The sequence below is a fragment of the Takifugu flavidus genome, chromosome 11 (genome assembly GCF_003711565.1).
Source record: "Takifugu flavidus isolate HTHZ2018 chromosome 11, ASM371156v2, whole genome shotgun sequence".
In the NCBI taxonomy this organism is placed as follows: Eukaryota; Metazoa; Chordata; class Actinopteri; order Tetraodontiformes; family Tetraodontidae; genus Takifugu; species Takifugu flavidus.
The window spans coordinates 5,999,974-6,024,107 of NC_079530.1; the positions used below are offsets into that span (position 1 = coordinate 5,999,974).

At 42.3% G+C, this 24,134-nt stretch overlaps 3 protein-coding genes across 3 annotated transcripts; all 3 read left to right on the forward strand.

Moving 5' to 3' along the window:
• The first annotated feature begins 625 nt into the window (after positions 1–625).
• On the forward strand, positions 626–8,918 carry synpo2la (synaptopodin 2-like a). The gene is made up of 4 exons (XM_057048118.1): positions 626–1,004; positions 3,026–3,177; positions 3,292–4,010; positions 5,511–8,918. Exons 1-4 carry the CDS (start codon positions 903–905, stop codon positions 8,012–8,014), a joined length of 3,477 nt encoding a protein of 1,158 aa, XP_056904098.1. The 5' UTR covers positions 626–902; the 3' UTR covers positions 8,015–8,918.
• Positions 8,919–10,682: 1,764 nt separating this feature from the next.
• myoz1a (myozenin 1a) lies at positions 10,683–14,176 on the forward strand. Its single transcript, XM_057048119.1, has 6 exons — positions 10,683–10,902; positions 12,169–12,255; positions 12,453–12,640; positions 12,773–13,037; positions 13,210–13,372; positions 13,454–14,176. The coding sequence occupies exons 2-6, from the start codon at positions 12,171–12,173 to the stop codon at positions 13,683–13,685; spliced, it is 933 nt and encodes a 310-aa protein (XP_056904099.1). The 5' UTR covers positions 10,683–10,902; positions 12,169–12,170; the 3' UTR covers positions 13,686–14,176.
• Positions 14,177–14,521: 345 nt separating this feature from the next.
• hhat (hedgehog acyltransferase) lies at positions 14,522–23,922 on the forward strand. Its single transcript, XM_057047163.1, has 12 exons — positions 14,522–14,692; positions 15,099–15,246; positions 15,354–15,418; positions 15,513–15,626; positions 15,709–15,903; positions 16,755–16,967; positions 17,127–17,304; positions 17,487–17,637; positions 18,963–18,998; positions 20,575–20,776; positions 21,060–21,204; positions 23,508–23,922. The coding sequence occupies exons 2-12, from the start codon at positions 15,126–15,128 to the stop codon at positions 23,591–23,593; spliced, it is 1,506 nt and encodes a 501-aa protein (XP_056903143.1). The 5' UTR covers positions 14,522–14,692; positions 15,099–15,125; the 3' UTR covers positions 23,594–23,922.
• Positions 23,923–24,134: the final 212 nt, after the last annotated feature.

A 24,134-nucleotide genomic window follows, 5' to 3' on the forward strand; every position in this document is an offset into this window, starting at 1 on the left:
TAATAACAGGTTGAAAAGGAATCCTATGATACCTTGATTAAATAAGCTCAAGAAAACAAACACTCAAGGAGGAGATGACTTTACCCTAATCAATAACGGCATCCATTCAAATGGATGGAATTGTCATCTTTGTCTTGGATTCTCCTGGGCAGGAAATATAAAAAATGTGTGATGACAGCCCAGACTGCCTCCACATTTAGAGAAGCTGGGGGATCCAGAGTGGCAAATTCTATCTATACTTCACAACTAAACCAACAGATATTTGATTGTGGCAAAATGAAAAAAGTATTAAAACAAAGAAGAAAAGGTTTATGACGTCAAATACAAGGCTAGGAATCTGCGGGCCTCACCAAAGGTTAATGATGACCGCAATGTTCTGCAGCCATGAAACGGTGCCATTTGGACGTTCTTAGCGTTGCGCTACAAATGAGCGAGCGAGGCAGCAAAGGTGGTGGCGGTGGTGTCCTATTTTTGGAGGGGCTATCAACAACCTTCTGACATAGACCTGAGTGACGGGACAAGTGTTGTACCGAACACTCCCCCCACTCTTTGGGGGCAGGCATTCCTTGGTGTAAGCAGACACACACCCCTCCCATCATAACTCCCTGTCCTTCAATCTCTCTCTCTCTCTATGCTTCTCTATGAAGGTTGACCCACTCTGGGTGTGGGAGGGTGGACATGAGTCCTTGTGGATGTGTGTTCAGGTGTGACTGTGGGCCTTGAAGCTGGACTTCAGCTCAGCACCCTGAGAGCGTTGCAGGCAAAGAGCAGGTCAGAGCTCTCTGGAGGGGGCCCTGATTGCTGAGCATGGGGCTGAAGCACTGAGGGCCCCCTGCTATAGAAACAAAACAAGAAGAGCAAAAAGTGAGTAAGAAAACAAGAAAAGGAAAAAAAGCCAAACAATGGTGGCGGAGGAAGTGGTGATTACATTGTCCGGCGGAGCGCCATGGGGCTTTCGTCTCCAGGGAGGTGTGGAGCAACAGAAGCCTCTACAGGTGGCTAAGGTAAACCAGACACGTGGGGATAAAAATGTCCTCCTTTGGTGAGAGGAAAAATTTAATTTTGACACAAGTCAGCGCGAGAGCGCTTCCAATATAAACAGGCGCTGATTGACTGGCTGGACCAAATGTGACAGGGACGCTCATCCTGAGGATCTGGGCCAAGTGTCACTTCAAATTTTGTGAATGTGAAATGGCTTTTTTCTCATTGTCTGTGCTGAAGGTTGTGAAATTACCAACAGTTTGAACATTTAGGTCATTTTCTGGGTTCATTAGGTTCATTGCAGAGAGCTCTCTCACAAATGTAGCTTGATTTATACTGTTGAACTAGCATGTTTCCTGCAAGCTCAAGTTGCTCCAGCCATGCTTGGTCATGCTAAAGGTGGCAAGTTACATAAGATATATTTAGGTTAATAGAAGAGCCAAATATCTAAAAAGCTTAGATTTTAAAAAGCTTAGAGACCTAAAAGTATTGCATTTAACTCCACATCTCCTCTGAGAAATCACTGAACCTGGCTACACCACACAGAATCACATATTTATCAAGATCTTTCTGAATAGTTGATGACCAAGCAGAACTACTATTTCAGGAGGTTATTTCTGACAGAGAATCAGCAGGTCACGGGGTCAGCAAAGGTGTGTGTTTCAGCTCAGTATTTATGGGATAAATATAATCACATCATATACTATTCTGGTGTATGTGTTTAATACTTTATATCTTAGAGCTTAGAGAACAACATGCGTCTATTTAGAGTACCAGCAGTTTTATATTGCAGATTATTCCTCTTTAGGTTGTGAAAAGTGGGGAGGCTGCATGCCTTTGTCAGACATTTTAAATAATAACACAAAAAAAAACTTCTTTGACATGCTTACAAAAAATAAAATTCCAAAAGCTCTTGGAAATACATCTCTGAAATCAACATTGTATTCACCATAGTACCCTCTTTTTTAATTCCCATAAGAATAAACACTGTCATTGCAATGCATGGATGCAAAATACATACACAGAGCTACATCAAACCATATTAACTTTATGGTGGCGGACGACAGTTGTCTCTGTCCGACTGTCCAAAACAGCATGCTCCTTCACCCCTGAGATCGGGAAGGTGTTATGGTGTCAGGAGCAAAACAGGTGCAGCACTTTGTGGTTTTGCTAAAAGAGTCATTGTGTCAATGCCAGTCCTCTGGACCTGAATGTAAACCTATAATTATTTACATGCGTGTATTTTTTGCCACTCTGCGTGGTATGGGTGACAAAGCATGTACAGACATGTTATTACTGTCATCAGTTGAAACCACAAGGTGAGCAACGGAATGAATAAATGACATTTAGTCCTGCAAACTGACCCCAGCCAGTTTGAAAGGATTTCATTACAGCAAAATAATTAGCCAAAGAATCTGAAATCTAACATGGGCTGATGAGCAAAAACGTGGCAGTGGCCTAACTGAGTGCTATAAAGCTGGTGACATTGAAAAATTACTTTGAAATTATGATGGGACATGCTGATGCTGTTTACACAGACCTGAGGCAGTTAAAGATGGGCAGAAAGCCACAGTCCTGACAGACCTTGGGCACAAATAGCAAAGCACCAAAGGAAGATGGCTGTTGGCTGACATTTCCCTGTTGAAGTGAGTGTGAAAGCACAACTCGCCCTGCAATATGTGGCACGTGTCCACTTCAAGATGGAGTTCTCAGGATAAAATCTGCCCAGTATCACTCACTTTTTCAAAACAAGACAAGACCCGGAATTCTTCCGTCAGCTGGGTATCTCTCACTCTGCATTGGTGATTGCTCTCTTCTTTGAAGTCTGATTATTTCAGCTCTTTGAAGTCTCAGGACCTCAGATTTTGCCTTGACTTTATGCACAGAAAGAGAAAATATACACAATATAAATGTATTTCTTCTTTTCATAGCTGAATACATCACTACCTTATATACTTTTTTTCCAACAGTGAAATTTAGGCGTGTATGTATGTATTTATTTATTTAATTTTCTGACTATTCTGGGAATTTCTGCCAATTTAAGGTCCGCAAACGGAGCAAAGCGTGCAGAGCTGGGCTGCGGGAGGCCGACGAGCTGGTATCAATTAATGAACAGCCATGCGAAACGCTGTCACATGCTCAGGCCATGGACCTCATCGACAGCTCCCCCGGGATATTGCACATCCGGATCAAAAGGTCAGATTAGCACAGGGGAAAAAACGAATGTCAAAGTGTCAGGTCTGAATGAAAACAGACAAAATTTACAGTGTGCAAAACCCAGTCCCAGTAACTCCATATTTGTTTCTGCAGGGTGCCCGCCAGTTTCCAGTCAGTGGTGCTTGTGACCCGTGCTCCATCTCCCCGTATAGACAAAGAATACCGTGCTGCTCTACGTGCAATGTCCCCTTCCAGTCCTCACCACGCCCCCGTCCGCGAGGTTCACCGCAGCCGCTCCTCCCTGACCAGTGGTTTGACATCTCCACCTGGCAGTGAGGCTTACTATGGTGAGACGGACAGCGATGCAGATGTGGCGGGCTATGAGAGGCAACGCCGTCAGAAACGTCGCAGTCCCAGTAACTCCAATCCGGCGAAACCAACCGGACGAACATCCCCTGAGGGTGGAGAAACATCAGAGATGAGTGGCTATGACAGTGCTCCAGATGCACAGGGTTTCCCCAGACTGCTGGATGGACACGGTGGAAATGGAGATGGAGGTGGTGGGCTACCAGGGGTTGCACGTCGAGAGGTGATTTACCAGCCTCCGGCTCAAGGACTGTGGTCCTCTCAGACCTCCACTGAGACTTCCTCCATCATCTCCTCAGCAGATGACCAGGGTCCACGGGATGCAGGGCAAGAGGAAGATAGTGGTTTTTTAGAGCCAGCTAACGTGCCACTGGTTTCCCCTGAAAAGGCAAAGGAGGCCCTGATGTTGAGCTCTCGCAGCCAGCTTGTGCCTATGGTGGGTCCTTTGAATAAACCCATTGATGAGGAGCTCAGTACAACCTACATGGAAAAGGCAAAACAAGCCAGTAAGTACAGTTAAAGAATGACACTGACAGATTGAGTCCTTCACAAAGGTTCTCCACACCTGATGTTACCCGATGAAGATAAATAAATCTATTAAAACTGAAAAATCATACTGCTATCATAAGTCTCTTAAAAGCCAATTTTCCAATCATTACATTTCTCCTACACAAAAAGTAAGTGTGTGTATTTGTTAGAATAAGACTTCGGTCCTGTTGATTCATTCCAGTCAAACATCAAACAGTTTTCTTTAAGGTAGCAGAACAAATGACTTGTTGACACACGTATAGCAAATCCTAAAGGCTTTACTAAATTTACCCATACTTATGTGTGTAAACAATCCATTAATCAATCCAGGTCCACTGAAAAGCACCAACAGCTGCTTTTGGATATCAAATAGCAAAGCATGGCTGCTCTCTTACAGTCCCACCCCTCTTCTGTTTATAGATATATATATGTTTTAACCTTTGTGAGTGAATAGTTTATTAAACACTCTAGTTTAATCCTTACTTGAGTTTGAGTCCAAACAGTCCACATGGCTGGAGATCCTGTTGCCTCTGGCGCTCAGATAAAGCTTTGATGGGAAGCTTGTTGTAGTTTTGGCAAACTTAGGTGTACAGACTGAGGCGACGTGCTTGAAGTGGGGCTGGTGTTCGGTGGCTCACTGAGCTACTTTACCCTGAATAAGCAATCACAGAGGCAATCACTTGAGCGGGAATGTGCCTCTGGATAATTCTTTAAAGGCGTACATAGTAACCCCTAACCCTAACCAAAAAAACATTAGATTGCCAAATCAAAAGACACAGCCGAATTTTTTTTTAACTTGCCTCTAAGAAGTGTTAGAGGCAAGGAAGATGCAAGGATCAGAATGTCTAAAAACATTCAAGTCCTGATGCCAGGCCTACATTAGAAACTTAGATAGAGAGATGAAAAAACTGACGAAGCTTTCTTTCCCAAACCTGTCATTGTGTCATTATGTATAATGAGCCCGTTAAAAAGAAAGAGGGGCAATTAGAAGTCAGTGGGTTGTTTAAAGGACCTAAATACACGTGTAAATCCCACCTGTCATTATGCAGGGATGGTTCATAATGCGCTGTCCTACTCAGGCTGAATTCCTTTCACGTGGTTGTGCATTAGCTGCCATTGATAATCCGCTTTATACCATAACACGTTAAAGGATATGGTGAGGCTACTGATTGAAGTTCTCCTTCCAGTCACCTACAACATGCAACTTTCCATCAGCATGTAAATATATTTGGTTTCATGTCATTGTACACAAGACTAATAATGTGCAAATTATTTGTCAGGGTGGCTAATTTGAGAGGTTCAAGGCTTGCCTGGCATTTTCCCCCATAGTGCTCCAGTTGCAGCACATGTCACATGTATGTTTGTTGAAGACATAGAGACGGGCTTATGAGTTGTCAACCCTCTTTGACCTTAAAACATTGGATAATGTGTGCCTTTTTGAAATGGTTACTAACAGCTGTGACTTTTATAATCTGCAGAGCTAAATCGCGGGGATAACGTTCAAGACAAGAATGTAAAGGAAGCAAAAAGCAAGTGTCGAACAATTGCATCCCTCCTGACAGATGCTCCAAACCCTCACTCTAAGGGGGTGTTAATGTTCAAGAAGAGAAGACAGCGCTCCAAGAAGTACACCCTAACCAGTTTCGGTAGTGTGGATGAGGATAGGTATCGGGATTCACAAGAGGAGGATGGGGCATTTCCAGGCAGTGAATCAGAATTCGATGATGAGGGCTTCTCTGCAGCTCCTGACCCAACCTGGGATAGTGATTATTTAGATATGTTGGAGAAGAGAGCAACTGCTGGAAGCGAAGGCCGTGAGGATCGAGCCGAAGCTGCTGTGAGTCCAGGGTTGAGCGACACAGCAGGTAAAGGAGCTCAGTTGTTTGAACAACAGAGGAAAAGGGCTGCTGAGCACACTAAAAAGGCAGAGGATGCACAGCCACAGCCAGAAGTCCAAAGCCAGGTACAGTCACAGGCAAGCATCCATTTACAGCCAGTCATACAAGCTTCTCAAATGGGCATGCAACAAAAGCCTTCTCATATTCCTGAAGCCCACGATATACAAAAGGAGTATGTCCCAATGTCACCTCCACCCGTTGCACCCAAACCAGCGACTGCCTCAGTGACTCTTCTGACTACACCGGCACAACCAGCTGAAACACCTTCACAAGAAATATCTGCAAGCAATGTTCTTAACAGAACAGCACGTCCATTTACCCCTGGGTTTATCTCTGTTCGATCTGCAACCGCCCCTGTAACTTTCCGACCACCTGTCACAAAGACAACCCAGCGACCTTCTTCGGCAGCTGTTGTGCACCCACCATTCTCTACTGCTGCTGAACAGACCTTGAATGCACCATCCTCCCTACCACCACAGCTACAGTCTGGTCCTCCACCAATTATCTGCCCACCGACTTCTATAACACCAAGCCTTTTGGGCCCAGCATCAAGTGCTCCTGTTTCCTTTCATGCTCCGGCTGTTTCTACATCAATGGGAAAAATGTCACCACTGATGTCCACTGTTCATCATTCTCCATTTTCAACTCCCCCAGCAAATGGGCCATCTGTGGTAATGGCTTCACAGCCTCCAATGGCCGCAACCTCAATTACTGGTTTAGCTGATCAACATGCCCCAATGGCTCCACCTCAAGTGCCAGTTGCTCAGCCACCTCTGCCTAAATCTCCACTGATGTTTGTAAGTTCTGTTTCAGTTGTGCCCCAATCAGAGGCAGTTGCTCCAACCCCCATTCCTGGTCCAACTGGTCGCACGGGCATCTTACTTGAAGCACGACGACGCAGTGGGAAACCAAAGCCCATGTTTAATGTACCTGAAGTTGTAAAGAAATCCCCCAATCCAGACTTGCTGTCTATGGTGCAAAGAATGGATGACAGGTTTGTTCGACAGAAACCTGGCGAACCAATCAATGATACTGTCACTGATGGGGGAGAAGAAGCAATGAAAGGGGAGATAGGCATGGGCAGAGCACCTCCTCCTGTAGCACCCAAACCTAAAGTCATTCAGGAAACTCCACAGTTTATTCAGGCAGGGGGTAAGGGGGCCGAGCTGTTTGCACGCAGGCAGACCCGCATGGGTATGTATGTTGTAGACACCCCACCTGAGACCCATCACGCACAGAATGTCGCCTCACACAGCGCAGCTCAGCTCCACGAGTTATCTCCAAGTCCTTCTTTACCTTCTCAATGGAAATTATCTCCAAATGTCCGTGCCCCGCCACCTATTGGTTACAACCCGCTCATGGCTCCTTCTATCCCTACTGGGCCTCAGAGAAGTTCAACCAAACCAGATCACGGTGCTAGAGGAGGATCCCAAAGAGATGGGATCAAAGCAATTGATTTTATGAGAAGGCAGCCCTACCAGTTGAACCCAGCCATGTTCAACTATGGAGGGAGTGCTGCTAATTTGTCAGGTATGCCTTCATACCAAAGGCAGCAGCAAAGTGACTACACAATGGTGGGCAGCTCATTAGCCTCACCGAAGCAGATCCCCGTCAAAACAGCTCGAGTCTATGAGGTCAAGCGATTCTCCACACCTACACCCATGTCAGCTCCTACTCTTGCCCCTAAAGTCATTGCACCCCGCTCAGCCACTACCCTCGGAGAACGGTTGACTCACTCTGAAATGGTCTCCCCACCGCTTGCTCCTTTAACTCCTTTAACAGCACCAGCATTCAACACAACTTTGACTTCACCTCCCCCAAAACCAGCTGGCCTGCCCACCCTGCCGAAATTCTCCTCTACCGCCGTTCCAAATCCCATTCCTTATTCCCTCTCCACAGCTTATACCCCAGTTCCAATCAGCACTGGACTTCAGACAGCCAAGCAGTTCCAGAGTGCCCCTGAGCTTAGTGTCCTCGCCTCTTTGCCTCCCCTGAAGTCTAATTGTATTCAGGCACCCAAACCGCGCTTTGTTGCCACCAAAGGAGGTGTCCAACCCCGTGTTTGGAGGCCGGGGGCAATGTGAACATTTCTAAACCAGGCATAACCACATCTCAATGTGTTTTTATGCATTAAGCGGTGAAACTGTTAATGAATAGTAGCACTGCCCCACAGTGAAATGCTGTCATCGTAGCAGGGTTGTATAAAATGTGGATATGCAAGCTAAAGAGGGCATCAAGTGATCTGAGTATCTTGTCTTTAAAATCTGCTATGCTTGTCACCAGATCACATTGCCAATTGCCCCTGTGTGTGTTATTTTTGCAGGTTGATTGTAGATAAATTCATAACTTTTATTAAACAAATACCAACTATGAAGGAATGAGCTGTTTTGATTATGAATCAATCTGAAGAAGTAAGATGGTAAGTTGACTGACAGAAAGGCACCAGTATTAATGAAAGGGCTGAATACACGAGATAGGCTGAGGAGGGCAGATATAGATGGTGTACAGGCGCTTGTTTTGGACTCATGCACCATTACAGAGAATACAGTTGATATTAATAGTTGAGAATTCCCCCAGCCTGTGGTTGGTGAAGGATGGCCTGGAAAGTTTACTATCTGATGTAACATTAAAGCTGATGGAGCGAAGCAGAAGTTTAGTTGATCGCTTTCATGGGCAATGGCATAACGGCAACATTTTTAATGATATATACTTACAGTATATACATAGAAAATGTATATTTTAATGAAGCATGTTGCATTCAGCTGTTTTTCTTACCACTTTGAAAATAAAACTTATCTTAGACTTTATTTGTCTCTGTAATGTTAAATAATGTTGAGTGTGCTTTTGCAGTAGCCCTAATGAGCTGCAATATATAATAATGTCAATGTAATTTTAGTAAGACTGAAAATATTTGTTATTATTAAATGTTTATACCGATTTGGAAAATGTGTGAATGTGCAAAAACACTAATAAAAAGTAGTGAGCGCCCCGGTTGTCCGACAGCTGATTTTACTCTACCCCCTGTTGGTCATTGTGTTACCCTGCAGTTTTGATTTTACAGGTCTTCTTAATCGTCTATTATTATTATTATTATTATTATTATTATTATTATTATTATTATTATTATTATATTATTATTATTATTATTATTGTTATTGTTATTGTTATTGTAGTAGTAGTAGTAGTAGTAGTACTAGTAGTAGTAGTAGTAGTAGTAGTAGTATTTCATTCAATTAATGCCAATATGTATAATGTATAGAATTTTGCTAAACATTTTGCAAAACCATTCGCTCACAACTTCACTTAAAAATGACCTTTAAAGGACAGAGCCTCACATGCTTAATCTACATTAAAACTTACGGTAAAATTTGTACGCACATTAAAAGGCTTTTTACTCAAAATGAAATAGATACCAATGTAGTAGTATAATTTTAAGACTTAGGTCAAAACACTACCCTAATATTAAAAGGATAACCTGATTAATTGTGGATTATCTGACTCACCTCATGACTATTTGATAGAATTTGTAAAGAAACTTACAGAAATTATTTGTAAGAACCTTATTTGTCTCGACAAGTTTATTTTACAAAAAGTGATTTTATATGTTATTGTTTTAAACAAGAAAATTCTAACGTAAATCGGGTGCGAGAATACAGACAGTAGCCCACTAACCTGTACACTCCACTAGAGGGTGCTAGTTTGAACCTAACGGACTGCAATTAGATGCATTTATTTGCCAATCTCCAAATGTACAGGGTGTCTATAAATAGGGCTGTTAATAGCCCGGAATATAACGAGATAAAATGACATTTTGTTCAGCACTACTCTAATTAAAAGAGCCTGTTCTTAATTTAACTCCTAAATAAAGAACAAACTTAAAAAATAAAAATGCTTCTCAGGTTATGGAAAGTTTCTATTTCAATAAGTATTCAAAACACCATGTATAGTCACTTCCATGGTCCTTTGCAAGTCAGCAGGGGAAAATACTGCCAGGAAAACCACAGTTACTTACATTTTTCCCAAGTTAGATCTAAAAGTAAATAAATACAATGATTTGCATTATAATGCAAAATAATGTTACAGCATCAGTTTTATTCCAAATTCAACAATTAAAGCCAAAAACCATCAAATAGGCTTCTCATACAATAACTAAGATTATATCTCATGCACATTTAGTTAAGGACTGTTTTTGTTCCAGTGATTTTAGTAATTTATACTGCAAGTATTGTGCAAACCACTGTAAAAATATTAAATCACTGTAATAGTGACTACAGTGTTTCCAGTGTTAATAAAGATGCTTTTATTGGCTACAAGATTTTCAGTGTGTTTTCATGTTTCAACTGAGAATTCAGAAAAGAAAGGAAAAAGTCAGCTGATAGGAAGTTTTTGGTGTCAGGTAACAAACATTGCAGGAGTTCATGTGACAGTGTTCAGCTTTCCACATGTTCAGCTTTACTATGCACACATATACTTTAGCTTTCTCCGTGAACTTGCACATACTTTACTCACATTTACACCTGCTCTCTGTGTGGAACCCAAACACAGTCCTTTGAGGTTATCTTATAGCTCGGGTCTGTTTCCTTCGTTCTTTGGGTCTAAATATAGTCTCGAGAACCATCTGTGAGAATGATTTTGTTCCTATAATATCCCCATCAGCACTTTCAGCTGGCCAACAGAGACTTCTCCCCCTGCCTTAATGACACCCCCTCCTCAATTCTCTATTCATACGTCTAACCACAACCTCTCCTTCTCCTCGTCTTGACACCAACAGTGTTTCCACCCACAACCCCAACCTCCTGACAGATCTCCCATCTGATGGTAGGGTGGGTTTTGAGGTTCCCAGGACCTGGGTGCAGCTATACGAGGGGTCAGAGGTACCGAGGGAGATCAAGATCACAGAAATTAAGCCTGGGTCATTCCCTTTTTAGAATTTTCTGATCTGTCTCTTCCCTCAGGATTACAATAAAATCCGGTGAGTCTGCATCTCAGTTGTCTGCTCTCTTTTACTAATCAATCAACTAATGGTGTTGCTTCGTCAGGAAGGAGCAACACTTTTGCAGAGTATCCTATTTGTTGTTTTAGTTGCTGTGTACACTCGATATATTTTTTTGGGATGAGTCAAATTCCCAAGTGTGTTGGCTGTTCTTCACAGTGGGTGTTGCAGGGTGATTTTATATGGTGCCCTCAAACTGACAGGGGTTGCCAACTCTCCGCCCAGCCCATTGTTTGATGATTTAATGGTCCAACTGCTTTTCTATCAGCATCCATCATCTTCTCACACCTGTTTTGACAGAGAATTAAATGTGCAGGTCAGAACTGTATTCTGAAAGGTGTCCATAATGTTCCTAAGAGTTGTGTCAAGCCCATTTGATAGTCCAATGGCACCGTTATGTGTTACTGAAATGTCTTGGCTGGAAATGGCTTTTAAAAATAGCAGCAGTGGGTTAAGTTACAGCCAGTAGATGTGATGTGATGTTTTCCCTGACTGGTTTTACAGAAAAGCTTGTCAAGCTAAACACATACAATCATGTAAGAAGAAGAAAAACTGTACATAATAAATAGTGAGCATTAAAAAACACAGACACCAGACTCAGTTGGAGCCACAGGCTGGAACAAATGCATGTAAATGGTTTTAGATTCCCTCAGCGAGTGATTGCTCAACGGCTGCATGTTCCCGTGCAGGCTGAAGACTGATGAAGATCAGATCCTGCTTTCATTAAGCTCCAGCTGACGGATCCAGATTAATCTGTTACTCCATACATTTGCCAGCTATCTTAATAGTTGATAAACCGTTGCAGTCATCAGACGCTTCTTGCATTTTAATGTATGAATTCGCTCTCCTGCTGCATTCCTGGGACATTCATCAAAATAAATGACAAGCATGGATTCTGGAGTCCTAAAATTAAACACGTTTTACTGGGAAAGAATCATAAAGTGGGTGAATCCATGTGTACATTTGATGCTCCCAAACAAACACACAACTGGTGATGAATGGCTTTGAGGATAGATGTTGGTTTTACTGGGGAATGTGAAGCATCTGAGATGCCTGACATCCACCTTGAACTTGTAAAATGAGCAGGGTCCACACTGTCTGTCCGTCTGTCTGTCTGGATTTTATACCTTACTTTTGTCTGTTGTGAGAAAGAGCCTTCATTTCAGTATGATTGGGAGTGCTCATTTTAAAAGAGTGCCATTTGATTCCTTTATTATAACACCACGCTCTTGGCTAAACCTCCAGAAATGCCCATGGGAACACCTGCACCCCTTCACAAGCGGAAGAAGCCCCCCAAGATCATAACTGACCTGACACACATCACACAGGATGGTAAATTTAGCAATTGCAGAGATTGTACACTTTTCATAGCAATTTTAATACATCAAAGTTTGTGACATTATTTCAGAAAAAAGTAGGAGGAAAAAAATATGGAGATACTTCTGTGTATGGTAATTAGACAAGCAAAGATTGATAATTGGTTGATTTGATGATTAGTTTTGCTATATGCTGAAATGTCTCTTACCAAGAGTATGAGTCTGAGCCAGAGGCATCTGAGTTTGACCTGGGGAAAAAGATCAAGACTCCCAAAGAAATCATGCTGGAGGAGCTCTCTCTGATGAAGAACCGAGGATCCAAGATGTTCAAGATGAGGCAGAAGAGAGTGGAGAAGTTCATCTATGAGAACAACCCTGACATATTCACTTCTGAATCTATGGTGAGGACACCGCTGAGGGGCAAACATCCAAATACGCTTCTTTTTGCTGTTGACCAACCTTCAGGAGGACATGTGAGCAAATACGGTGAGACCGTTGTTATACTGATTCTTATGATAGTTATTGTCTTTCAGGACAATCTCCAGAAGTTTGTTCCCTCTCTGGGTGGTCAGATGGGTGGTCAAATGATAAATGTTGGTGGGCATTTCCTTAGCAAAGAGGCAGGACATCTGAATTTTGTAGGGTTACATCCTGGAGGAGGGCCTCCTGTGCCCCCTCCAAAGCCTGGAAGCAAAAGAACGGGAGCAAAAGGAGAAGGAGGAGCAGGAGGGCAGGGAGAAAGCGACCTTGAAAAGACGGGAAAAGGAGAAGGAGGTGGAGGGAGCTCCTCACTAAAAGGTTGGTGTTAACTTGAGGTAATTTAGGATGTTTCCATTAAATGCCTTTAAAGGATGAAAATGTGATTTGTTGTGATTTGTTACAATTTGGTTTCAAAGCAGGGCAGAATTTTGAGTTCCTGTTGTATAGCCATGTATGCCATATGGTTTACTTATGAGTATTATCCTTACAGGAAGTGGAAGTGATGGCAAAAACAAGTATCCACATGTGAAAACATATGTGTCTCCATGGGAGAAAGCCATGAAGGGTGACAAAGAACTGATAGCCACTCTAAAAGCCTCAATGCCTGGACCTCTTTCACAACATGATATCCCCAAATGGAAAAGTTTTAACAGGTCCTTCATTTAACACCTGACTCTGTAGTTGCTTGGTGTCTACCGCTGGATTTAATAATCACTTTGCCTCGGTCTTTCCAGGTGCGCCATGCCCTTTGGCGGCTTTGAAAAAGCCAACCAGTTCATGAAATTTCAGGTGCCAAAACCAGCCCCCAAACTGGACCCAGAGCCTGCAATGGTGTACCAGCACGACGCAGCTTGCCGGCCTTCCTTCAACCGCACTCCCATCGGTTGGGTGGGCTGCAGTGAACCCAGCAGCATTCACATGGATATGAATGCTGTGCCTTTTGATGGAGAGACTGATGAGCTGTGAAAAAGTTTTCAGCCACCGACTGTGCATATATACCAGCATCAATGCATTGCATTCAGTTGAACATAAACATACAACAGATGAGCTAACCATGTACTGTTGTAGTTAAATATCTTAATGTATGAAAATATACATAAACTGTGAGCATATTCAGTTGTAAGGTGCTGAAAGAAAATCTAGATACATGTAATAGGAAATGGAAACATTCATATTTATGAACTGAGCAAGTTTAGTGAGATGCAGCAGATCTTGTTAGCGAGGAAAGACCGAAGAAGCATGGAGAGAAGACATATGTTACTGTTATGCATGTTGGAATGTGAACTCATTACCATATTTATAGTGTTCTTTTTCTGATCGTAATATGAACAACACAGATGCTGTGTAATCCATTCATGCATGCTTAAAGACAGCTCTTAATTTCACGCCTTGATCCAACATATTTTCTTCACAATAAAACGTTTCCAAAGTTCCTCTCACAGTAATTCAAATGTCAATTTCCTCCATTGTTGTTTTGGTAAATTTCTTGTTTATATTCAGGTTGGAGCTTAACTACAGTCAGCATTATCTTTCTGATTAACAACAAAAAAAAGCACAAATGTGCTCAAATGTAATAGTTTCAATTTACAGAGGTAGGTAAGATTTTTGAAGGCATTGCTGGTCACATTTTACTACTATTATATATTATTTTACTACTATTATATATAATGTAAAAGTTAGAATGATGCATTAGATAATTTGGTATTTGAGTCGAAATAACCCCAAAACAATAACGGTCTTAATGGTCTGATGGCGAGCGTGTTTTGGGTACTCCCGCACTCTGGGGGGCGATAAAGCGCTGAAGAGCTGCTTCGAGGACGATGACGAACGAAGAAGAACTTCGGAATCAGGACCTTTGATTATTGATGCCGGTTGATGATAAAAACAATAATAACATTAATAATGTCTGTGTAGACAGTAAACTGTCCTTATCCTGTATTTCATAGAAATCAGTGGAAACAGCCATTTTCCTGGTAAAACTGCAGTTATTTTATGTATCGTTCTTTAGCCTAGCTACGTTAGCCTTTCTGTTACCCAATAGGAAAGCTCGTAGAATTAAATAATTCATGCATGTAAAACTAAAACCTTAAATTTAGAAAATGCTTTTAGTTATTTATTATAGTATTTCATAATTCATGGTCTAATATTACAGATTTAAATTGCTGTCGAAGTTTTAAAGTTATGTGTTTTCAGACTAAGCAGAAGTGATGAGACATTTAAATGTCTTTATTATGATGTGCAGGTTTTGGAAGACTCGTGGTGCTGCATGATTATCTTTTCTGCTGGTGTTCATGTGTTAATGCTTTCATTTGTTTTAGCTGAAAAAACATGCAGTTTGCACTGTGTTCTGCTTAAATAGACTGACTGTCTGTGTTTCAGATGCTCTATTAACAGTCATTCTTCTGAATGACATCTAAAGGGAGGGCCCAGTTAGCTCGCCTGCCGAGGCCAGAAGTCCTGGTTTATTGGGTGTTGTCCTTTGGCTCTCATCTATACTCGTTCTACCAAGTTCACCAGTTTTCTAAAGGTCAGTGAACACCCTCTGCAGATCTCTGGAAGATGCACATTTATTGTAAAGATTGAGACCCCCTCAATTAATTGATTGATTTTCTCATCTTCCACCTTGCATTTTAGAGCATGAAGCAGGAATTCAAAGAGAATTTCATCTGGAAAAGGGCCTTTTTAAGGGTTTTAAAAGGGTATGTTTATTAACATGTTTTTGGTGATTTTTAATCACAAAAATCTGGTTTGATTTTTACAATAAATGTAATATAAAATGTTAAATTTTTTCAGGACCCATTAGATTTTGAATGGAGTTTCTGGACTGACTGGGGTAGAAAATCCTTGCTGTGGACTTTAGCTGGTCATGGTGTGTTATCAGGTCTCATGAACATTTTTTGTCCAAAGGTAAGAAGCAAGCTGCTGCATAACACAATATTTCCATAGGATATGTTTCACTCATTCGCATCTTTTGATGTTTCATTGACAGCTTAGAGTACCAGCACTCACATTATATGGCTTCTTAGCAGCCAGCAGTGTGTTGGGGATTAAAGGTGTGAGTGTAGTGCTGGTTCATCTAGGGCTAAACTTTTCAGTGGCTAAAGTGCAAAAGCCTGCTCTGTCATGGGTCTGCAATATGCTGCTGCTCTCCTCACTTCACATCAAACCACTACAGGAGATACAGGTGGGTTCACTTGGATGTCTTATGACTATAAAAAATAGTCCCCCCCCCCCCCCGGAATATAAAAGAACAGAACTACACAAAAACTATGTGCTGCTATACTGGACGCCTATTGGAGTATGAAGATATGCTCCTGGGTGTTATATTTGTAAAAGACGCTAGGGGGTGCTGGAGATGAAGGGAGGTGTCTTGGTTTTACAGCTGTAGAAGAGCTTTAGCTCGTCTGACAGATATCAAAAACATAGCTCCATCCATTACACAAGAATTAAGGTAGTATCAGAGTAAATAGGGCTAAAGACACTGTACACTAAAGAGCATCAGTGCACTTAGATCTGAGGTGGAAATTGAATTGCACTTTACCCCATGAGCAATAACCTAAGTGCTTCTGTTGAACTGGTATTGCTATCCCATATCCTGCTGTGACATGACATGTTCCCCAGTTATGTGAAATGCAAAGCAAGTGAAGCTTGCCAGAGTTTCCATTTACTGGTATTTACCGGTCCAATGTTATTAGAATAGCCATTAATTGTGCAGTATCTCTGTATATCTTAGGGTATTATACACGTCTACAGCCAGGCGGCCTGTTTCTGCTGCAGTGCAGAATCCTATAAGTGACATGCTGCTGCTAATGCACAAGTCTGACAGCAATTCTGTTTCTTATAATCAGACCTCATTTGTCTGAGGCGTATTTTTATTATGGTTTGACAGATTTTTATTATCTGTCTCTCCCATTAATGTCTGATGTTAAATGAAGGGTATTTTTCAGGGAATTTTTAAAATTTGTCAAACTGTCACTTCTATAATATGAGGTTTTCCCTGGAGAATAAGGAATTGGCCTTCTGTTTATCTCACAGAGAGGCTGGTATGAGACTGAGGAGGAGCACTATCTGCTGCTCTTCAGTACTGCTGTCTGTGGTCTACGCTTCGTCAGCTTCAGCCTGGAGCATTGCTGGTCTCCTCTGGACCGTGGTGGAGCTGTGCAGCTCTGTTGGTTGTTTTCATACACCTTCTATCATCCGTTTTTCTACAATGGACCCATTATCTTGTACAAAGACTATATTGAGCAGGTATGACAGGAAACAAACTGCCCTGAAATTTCTAAATTCATCTCATTTTATGAAATGGCCTCTTCTCAGTGCTTTAATTCACATATTCTGTTTATGTTTGTACATGTGTACAGCAGAAGCATTCCTGGAATTCTGTTCCCTGTGTACGGATCATTACAGATGCAGAGACCTGCTGAGGAAAGTGACAGGAACGGAGCTGCTCTCAGATACTTGGTCCTCAGATCAGGGCGGATCATTCTGTGGTGGTGCTTGGCAGAATGCCTGATCCACACCATGTACATGCACTCCATCCAGTCTAATGAGACCTACTTGGAAATGCTGCCTCCCTGGGCTCTGGGTAAGTCTCGGGCTGTATGAATTTTTGATGTTTGGTGTAAACTACAGCATCGTGCTCTCTTCGACACACAAAAACTCAATCAGTGCGGTGATTACAGGATTACTCTTTGACCTTTCTGTCATTTTGTCTTTATTACTTTCATTTTGTACCAATGATTGAAAAATGACCATTTTGTGCCACAGGCGGTCTCGCTCTGGCCCTCGTCCAGTTCTTTTACGTGAAGTATCTGGTTTTGTTTGGTCTTCCGTCCATGCTAGCTACGATGGACAAAGTCCTTCCTCCCAAACTTCCTCGCTGCGTCAGCATTATGCACGGTTTCACAGAGATGTGGAGGTAAGCTCACGCCGACATGGATACAGCATTGTATTGATTTTGCTGCCTTTCTTTAACATCACAGTGTCTGGGAAAAGGAGCGTCCTTTTTATCCTTGAGGAAGAGGTAAATGTAAGGTCAAGTGCCACAAGTGCTCACCGTGCATTGGCCACATAACTGCCCCCATCACTTGTCTCATCTTCTGTCATTACCGGCAATCAGAACAACAAGTCACTTCTGCACCCGGAGCGTTCAGTCGTTCTTTCAGGAAGTCATTAATAATGCGTTTAGAGATTTACTTACTTACATCATTTTTTCTCTGCAAGAAATCCATACTAGTAACAAAAGCTCAATCAGGAATTAGCATTTTTTATATAGACTCCTATTTAAATGAGATGATACGACTCATCTTATTCGATTGTTTTGCCGAAAGGCATCAAGGTTGATCTACAGTGCCTGCTTGAAACTGAAGGGGTCACACTTGCTCAGGTTAATAAACGGACAATGGGTTAACACCCTTCATCCGTAGGACTTCACTTATGGCTGTTCTGGATTCACATCAACTTTCGGACAAGTGGAGAAGAATGTTCACGCTGTAGTCCACTTTATTTCTTTTTAAAACTGTTCCAGCAATCAGTAACTGCTCCTCTGATGGTTGTTACAATTAATTTGTTGAACATTTTAAGTTAGTGATTGATTTATTTCAGTCACTGTCATGAAATACATGAAACATATTAAAAGAAAGTAAATTATATTATGGATAATTCTATTTGCATTTCTCTTCAACTTTATTATTTTTATTATTATTGACGCCTTTAGGCTGCATGTACGTAAGCCACGGGTGCACTGTTAAGAAAATTAACAAGCACAAAGCTCATAATACAAAATAGTCTTTCATTTTGTGGTTCAACTCAGAAGTTGAAGCATCTCAGTGTACAGTGCCCACTTCTGATCAGGACCGAGGAGATGTGCATTTCATTTTGAGCTCATGGAATCTCCGTGTAAAGATTCAGTGGCTGTAGCCTGGATGGACCGAAGTGCTGACACCAGCGCACTTCAATCCAGCCTGCGTGTGCTGAGCTGGCCAATGTCAACAACATTGATGGAATGCATAAAGCTGTCGACCCACGACATTGACAGAACCACGAGTTTACAGGCAGCCTGGAAATAAATAAATAACATAAAATGTCTGTTTTTAATCTCCTCAATGAGGACGGGGGGAAGACACATGCGTCAAACATGCAGCACAGGCTCGGTTAGCACCAGACCTCAGGTGTTTCATTCTCAGCCCTATATTATTATGCAAATATGTGACTCAGATTTGCTTTTTTTTTTCTTGCTCTCAGGCACTTTGATGAGGGTCTGTATCGATGGCTCATCAGGTAAGAGGTACTTCATCTGTAATGGACAAACTAATTCAGATGTTACAGCCTTCTAAAATGTTGAAATGTCATTTAAATCAAATAATAACTCAGAGACACACACATGGAGAATCTGTCTGACTGGCTGTTGTGATAACTATCCACTGGTGCACCTGTATTTCTGTTAGCGGCACCATTAGCTATTGCAGGATTAATGTAATAAATGACATGCGGTTGAATAATCTGAGAAAGGTTCGCTTTTCCTGCCGCCGCCTCTCACCTTTTATTCTAATCAACAAGGCTGCAGCATTTGCATGGAGGCTTTCTCATGATTATGAGGTTGCATGTTGTTAGCGAACAGTTCCTCTGTTGTGTGACTATTTCCGCACCCTGGAGAAATGCCTCCTTGTTTAATATGTGCATACGTAATGGAGTATTATGAGTCCACGCACACGTTTTTAGTTTGTCCCTTTTTTTAATGATGCACACGCTGCTGAATACAGCCTATTGGGGTTTTATGGTCTGCTCAGTAGAGGTGTTCTGCTACATTAAAGCAAGACAGCAGGCTGCACGGTTGTCAGTAAACCACTCTGGCAACCAGGGAATTTGCTCCCTTATTGTGGTTATTGTTTGCTAATTACTTTTTATGTTGACTGTTTGTCATACATATGGATATATGTGTCTTTCGAGTTCTCTGCTTCTGCTCTGCTTCATTTATGAAAGATTCAGATTTCAGACCGCGCATGCATGTTTCTATTTTAATCCTCCGGTGGAATTTGTTTTCTTGTACCGAATGGTGACAGCAGCAATTATCCCACACGTATTCCCTCCTGTGAAGGTCTTTTAATGCAGATCTGAAATATAGTTGAAGTTGTCTGAAGAGAACTGGATGAGTGCGGAGGTGTTGATGATGAACAGGACGTGACTTAGCAACACCTTGTCTCCAGGGCAGCTAAGTGGCTCATGCTTCATCGGTCCCACATGGAAGTGGACATTTCTGAGGTTCTCTTTTACACATGCTCTTATTAGCCGCAAAAAGGGTTTCTACTGATTTTATTTGTGCATTGAAAATTGCACGCCGACGGGATAATGTTTCACCTAATGCGTGAAGGATGTGTGTGTTTGGTCCTGCAGGGAATTGTTTATCAGGGTTTCCTATGTTCATCTAAAAATAATTCTAATTTGAATAACATCTGTGTGGTGCTGGTCTAAATAATTCAGATATGCCCAGGTATCCAGGGTTTAACGCGCTCCCTTCCATCTGTTTCCTCAATCCTCGGCCAAGTTGCCGACTCTCAGAAAATGCTGTCTCATCCTTCAGGAACATTGATTAGCCACAGGGTGGCTGAGATAATTAGTCCCCAACCCAACAACAACAGACACAGACCAATATTTGTGGGCGGTTTGAGTAATGTAAAGACTCTTCATGGCAATTTCTTCATTGATTTCTGTTTTATTCTATTTTAATGGCATTTTTAAAAAAAATAGAAATCATGTTAAACCATTGAAGTCCAGTTATAATAACCAGTCAGTCCGTTTTTATTTCTAATAAAAAGGTTTTGAAACAATAGAATGTTCTCTTTTTCTTTGTGTGCAGATACATCTACCTGCCTTTGGGAGGGTCGCGGCATGGTCAGTTGTGCAAAATGGCGTCCACCGGCCTGGCGTTTGGCTATGTCTGCCTCTGGCATGGCGGCCATGGTTACTTACAGCTCTGGGCCCTGATGAATTGGGCTGGAGTTTTGGTGGAAAACGGCCTGAAGTCTCTCCTTTCCTCATCCTTTATCCGCCCACTCATTGTAAGTGTGAGATGAGTGGAAATGAGAAGCCTTTGTCCAGCCACATGGATTTACCAGCATCTTTCTAATGCAATAAGAATACCAACGTGTTCAAGCTCTGCTTAGACAACATCTCCTCAGAAGTGTAATAATTCCGTGATATTCTCTAAACTCTTTCTAGTTTATGATCGCACCCCAGTTATTAATGTCGGGGCCCCGCGGTGTTTCATTTGTTAGATCACTGCCCCAAATCCTTGTGTGATTCTCCAGCATCCATGTACGGTTTTTTTTGCTTATTTCCCAGGAGCAAAATATTTCTGCAGCGAATGAAAGACGCTGCTTCGCCTTCCTCTCTGCTTTCTCCACCGCCATGCTCATCCTGTCTAATTTGGTGTTCCTCGGAGGGACACACATCGCTAGAATATTCTGGAAGCGGGTCTTTATTCAAGGTAAATTGCCTGCCATAACACATATTTCGGAAATAATGGTGTGGCTTTTAAAACCAATCTTTCAGCTGCATTCATACATTTGTGTCCAGTACGTGTGATATTATAACTTGGGCAGATGAATTATGGGACATTCACTTAACAACCCAATTAAGAGGCAAAGAAACAGTCCATTAATGGTTTAATATCTTCTCTAACTTCTCTATATACACCCTCCTCCAACAGTAATCACAGCGTTTTGCCTCTGGCTTTAATGGAGCCTTTTATGCATCTGCATGAGCATATTTAGCCACATTTTCCTGAGACATCTGCTCCATGGACGTGCCAGCTCTTCCTGTGCTCCCCATGTCTTTTATTTGGCTCATTTGCTCCAGAGTAAATTGGCAGGCTGGTCTAAAACCTTTCAAACATTATAAGTGGTGCACTGGCTGGTGGGAGAAACTTAGCTTTGCTGTTAGGGTGTGATATTGTAGAAATAAACCCTTACCTTGAGGAGAGGGGGCAGATGAAACCTGTATCTATTGTTTTCTGATGTGAACTTGAGCTTTCTGAAGTTTTGTTATCTGAGATGTTGCATTCAGGTGTCTCTGCTGGTGAGGTGTTTGTTTTTACTCAAGCCCTGAAGGAAATCTTTCTAGATATTACCTGCTCCACTCCTCACAGGTCAGCCACTAACTGGTCTGTCTGAGCCCACAGCACTGGGCAACTGGTGAGGGAAATTATGGCTCCTGCGAGTGAAAAGGTTCAGCTGAAAAGGCCGAGGAGTTCAGGGGAAACTGCAAATTTGGGTTTTCTGGGAGTCCATCTCAATGGACAGCCTGTCGTTTCCCAGCTCAGGATTAGATAAACATGCAGCATCTGGCTGAACCCTCACTGCTGGCAGGAGCTGGGCTGAATGAACGGGGAGTCCAGCTGCCAAATATACTCATCTCTGAGACTGAAATACACCATTTATTTAGCATTAGTTCTTATAAAATGTCAGTTGAGTTGCAATTTGTCCACATCTAAGATATATACAACTTCAGCCTTCACTCATTTCTTTCTCTGGAAGCTGACTTTACTCTGTTTATTAGAAATCTGTGTGAAGTAGAAACGGTTTTATTCCTGGCAGCCTCAGCGGAAATTGAGCGCAATAATCTGCTCCTGCTAGCACCTGACCACACAAACATAAGTGTCATGTTTAAATAAGATAACAGGCATCTAAAACAGAAAGTAGTTGTATGAAAATAGCATTTATGTGGTAAATTATTCAGATGCAGAGACTGAATGTCCTTGTGCTTTTGAGGATTTGCTTCATTTGAACCATAAAAATGGCACTTGCTCATCCTCCTGCCTGCCTGAACAAGAGCAAAGTGATGGTTGTTTAGTCTGTGACATGATTCCAGTCAGCGATAACATCTCTACAGATGAGAAGAGCTAATTTAATGACCCCAATCACCAGTTGCTCCAGGTTTGTAGCATAACCTGCAGCTCGAGTTTGTGCCTCATTTGCAGCCTTGTGATGATTCAGTCTAATCAGCTTTGACTTTCCTCAGGTAGCCTGTTGGCCTCACCTCAACCTGAGCATCAGCTTAATCAACTGACAAAAGAAACCGTTGCTATTTCCAAGGTGGCTGATTAGAGCTGCACTTTTGTGCTTCTGGTGGAAACGGGCTTATTCTTTTCTATTTCCCACTCCTCGCCCCCTTTCTGGGATACAGTAGTTCAGATTGATACAGCTGGTTAGCGCTCTGCCTGTTAGCTTGGGGTGTGCCATGCATATGTTGCACAGCGATGGCGCTAATGAACTTCACGCCACGACCCCGAGTCATCTTGGCCCGATCAGACTTTCTCCGGGCTCAGCCAGGATCACTCTTCGTTCCACAGCTGTATTTTATTTAAAAAAAAGAAAAAGGGCACATTACACGCAATCCTGCTTTAAACTGGATTTCCGCTTTCATGGAGGCAAATGCTAATATTTGCAGCAGGGCAGCTCAATGGCACTACAGCTGTGCATGAAGCAGCCCCTGTGTGAGTGTAAATTGGATTTTAACATCAATGGAGAAGAATAGCCCATTGAATCACATTGTGAACGCAGGTGCAGATTACGGAAATAATCCGAGGACACACAGCTGGCCTGACCTGCCTGTTTGACCCTGTTAGTAACAGATGTAAACAGAGTGAACAATAACACAATAGTGCAGAGTAGAACTCACCAGGCTACTACTACAATCACGACTACCACTGATTGGATTTTTTTTTTTTTTAAATTGTTTTAATTATTCTGCAGGTAAATCTGTGAATCCGATGCCTTTTTCTTCTTTCAGGCTGGTCCACTGTGGCTCCACCTATGCTGGCTTTCCTTTACTGCTTTGCACAGGTCGGACTGGAGTGGAATTCTCACCCACCGTGAGTCACCTTGACTTTGTAGGAGAGCGAGAGTCCAGAACGACGTGCTGAGTCCACCGCTTTGTCCATCCGGAGTCTCCATGGTGAGGCTGGCTCACAGCCACTGCGGCTGAGCGGCTCTGCCTGAGCAAAGCCCTCCTCAATGACAGGACTTAAAGGACGCGCCGAGTCTGGAGTCTGGTTCATTAATGGAAGAACTTTTCCCGAAAACCCAAAACCACCGTAAACCTGCCGCAGGCTGCAGAAACATCTGCTAGGGTGAAATCAGTGTGATTCTTTAGAGCCATTCAAAAGGTTTGCCTTAATCTATGAATAAATAATGTAAATAAGTAATGGAGTCTGGAGTCTGTTATCCTACGGAGCTGCGAGTCTTTTCATTAGTTGATTTCTGTTCTTGGGATTATCACACCTCGAGTGGCACTAAGTAGGATCAACGTGAGCGTGGCTGTCAACAGGGAATCCTCTTAAATGAACACAAAACCGAGGTTTATCTGAGTGAGACGATCAGCGAGAGGGGGAGGAAAACGCTGACTGGCAGGCGCCAT

Coding starts and splice junctions, on each gene's coding strand:
- synpo2la (XM_057048118.1), top strand. CDS start 903: ATGGTGGCGGAGGAAGTGGTGATTACATTGTCCGGCGGAGCGCCATGG. Junction 1,005..3,025: donor AGCCTCTACAGGTGGCTAAG/GTAAACCAGACA, acceptor TGCCAATTTAAG/GTCCGCAAACGGAGCAAAGC. Junction 3,178..3,291: donor TTGCACATCCGGATCAAAAG/GTCAGATTAGCA, acceptor TTGTTTCTGCAG/GGTGCCCGCCAGTTTCCAGT.
- myoz1a (XM_057048119.1), top strand. CDS start 12,171: ATGCCCATGGGAACACCTGCACCCCTTCACAAGCGGAAGAAGCCCCCC. Junction 12,256..12,452: donor GACACACATCACACAGGATG/GTAAATTTAGCA, acceptor TCTCTTACCAAG/AGTATGAGTCTGAGCCAGAG. Junction 13,038..13,209: donor AGGGAGCTCCTCACTAAAAG/GTTGGTGTTAAC, acceptor TTATCCTTACAG/GAAGTGGAAGTGATGGCAAA.
- hhat (XM_057047163.1), top strand. CDS start 15,126: ATGACATCTAAAGGGAGGGCCCAGTTAGCTCGCCTGCCGAGGCCAGAA. Junction 17,305..17,486: donor GCTGCCTCCCTGGGCTCTGG/GTAAGTCTCGGG, acceptor TTTGTGCCACAG/GCGGTCTCGCTCTGGCCCTC. Junction 18,999..20,574: donor CTGTATCGATGGCTCATCAG/GTAAGAGGTACT, acceptor CTTTGTGTGCAG/ATACATCTACCTGCCTTTGG.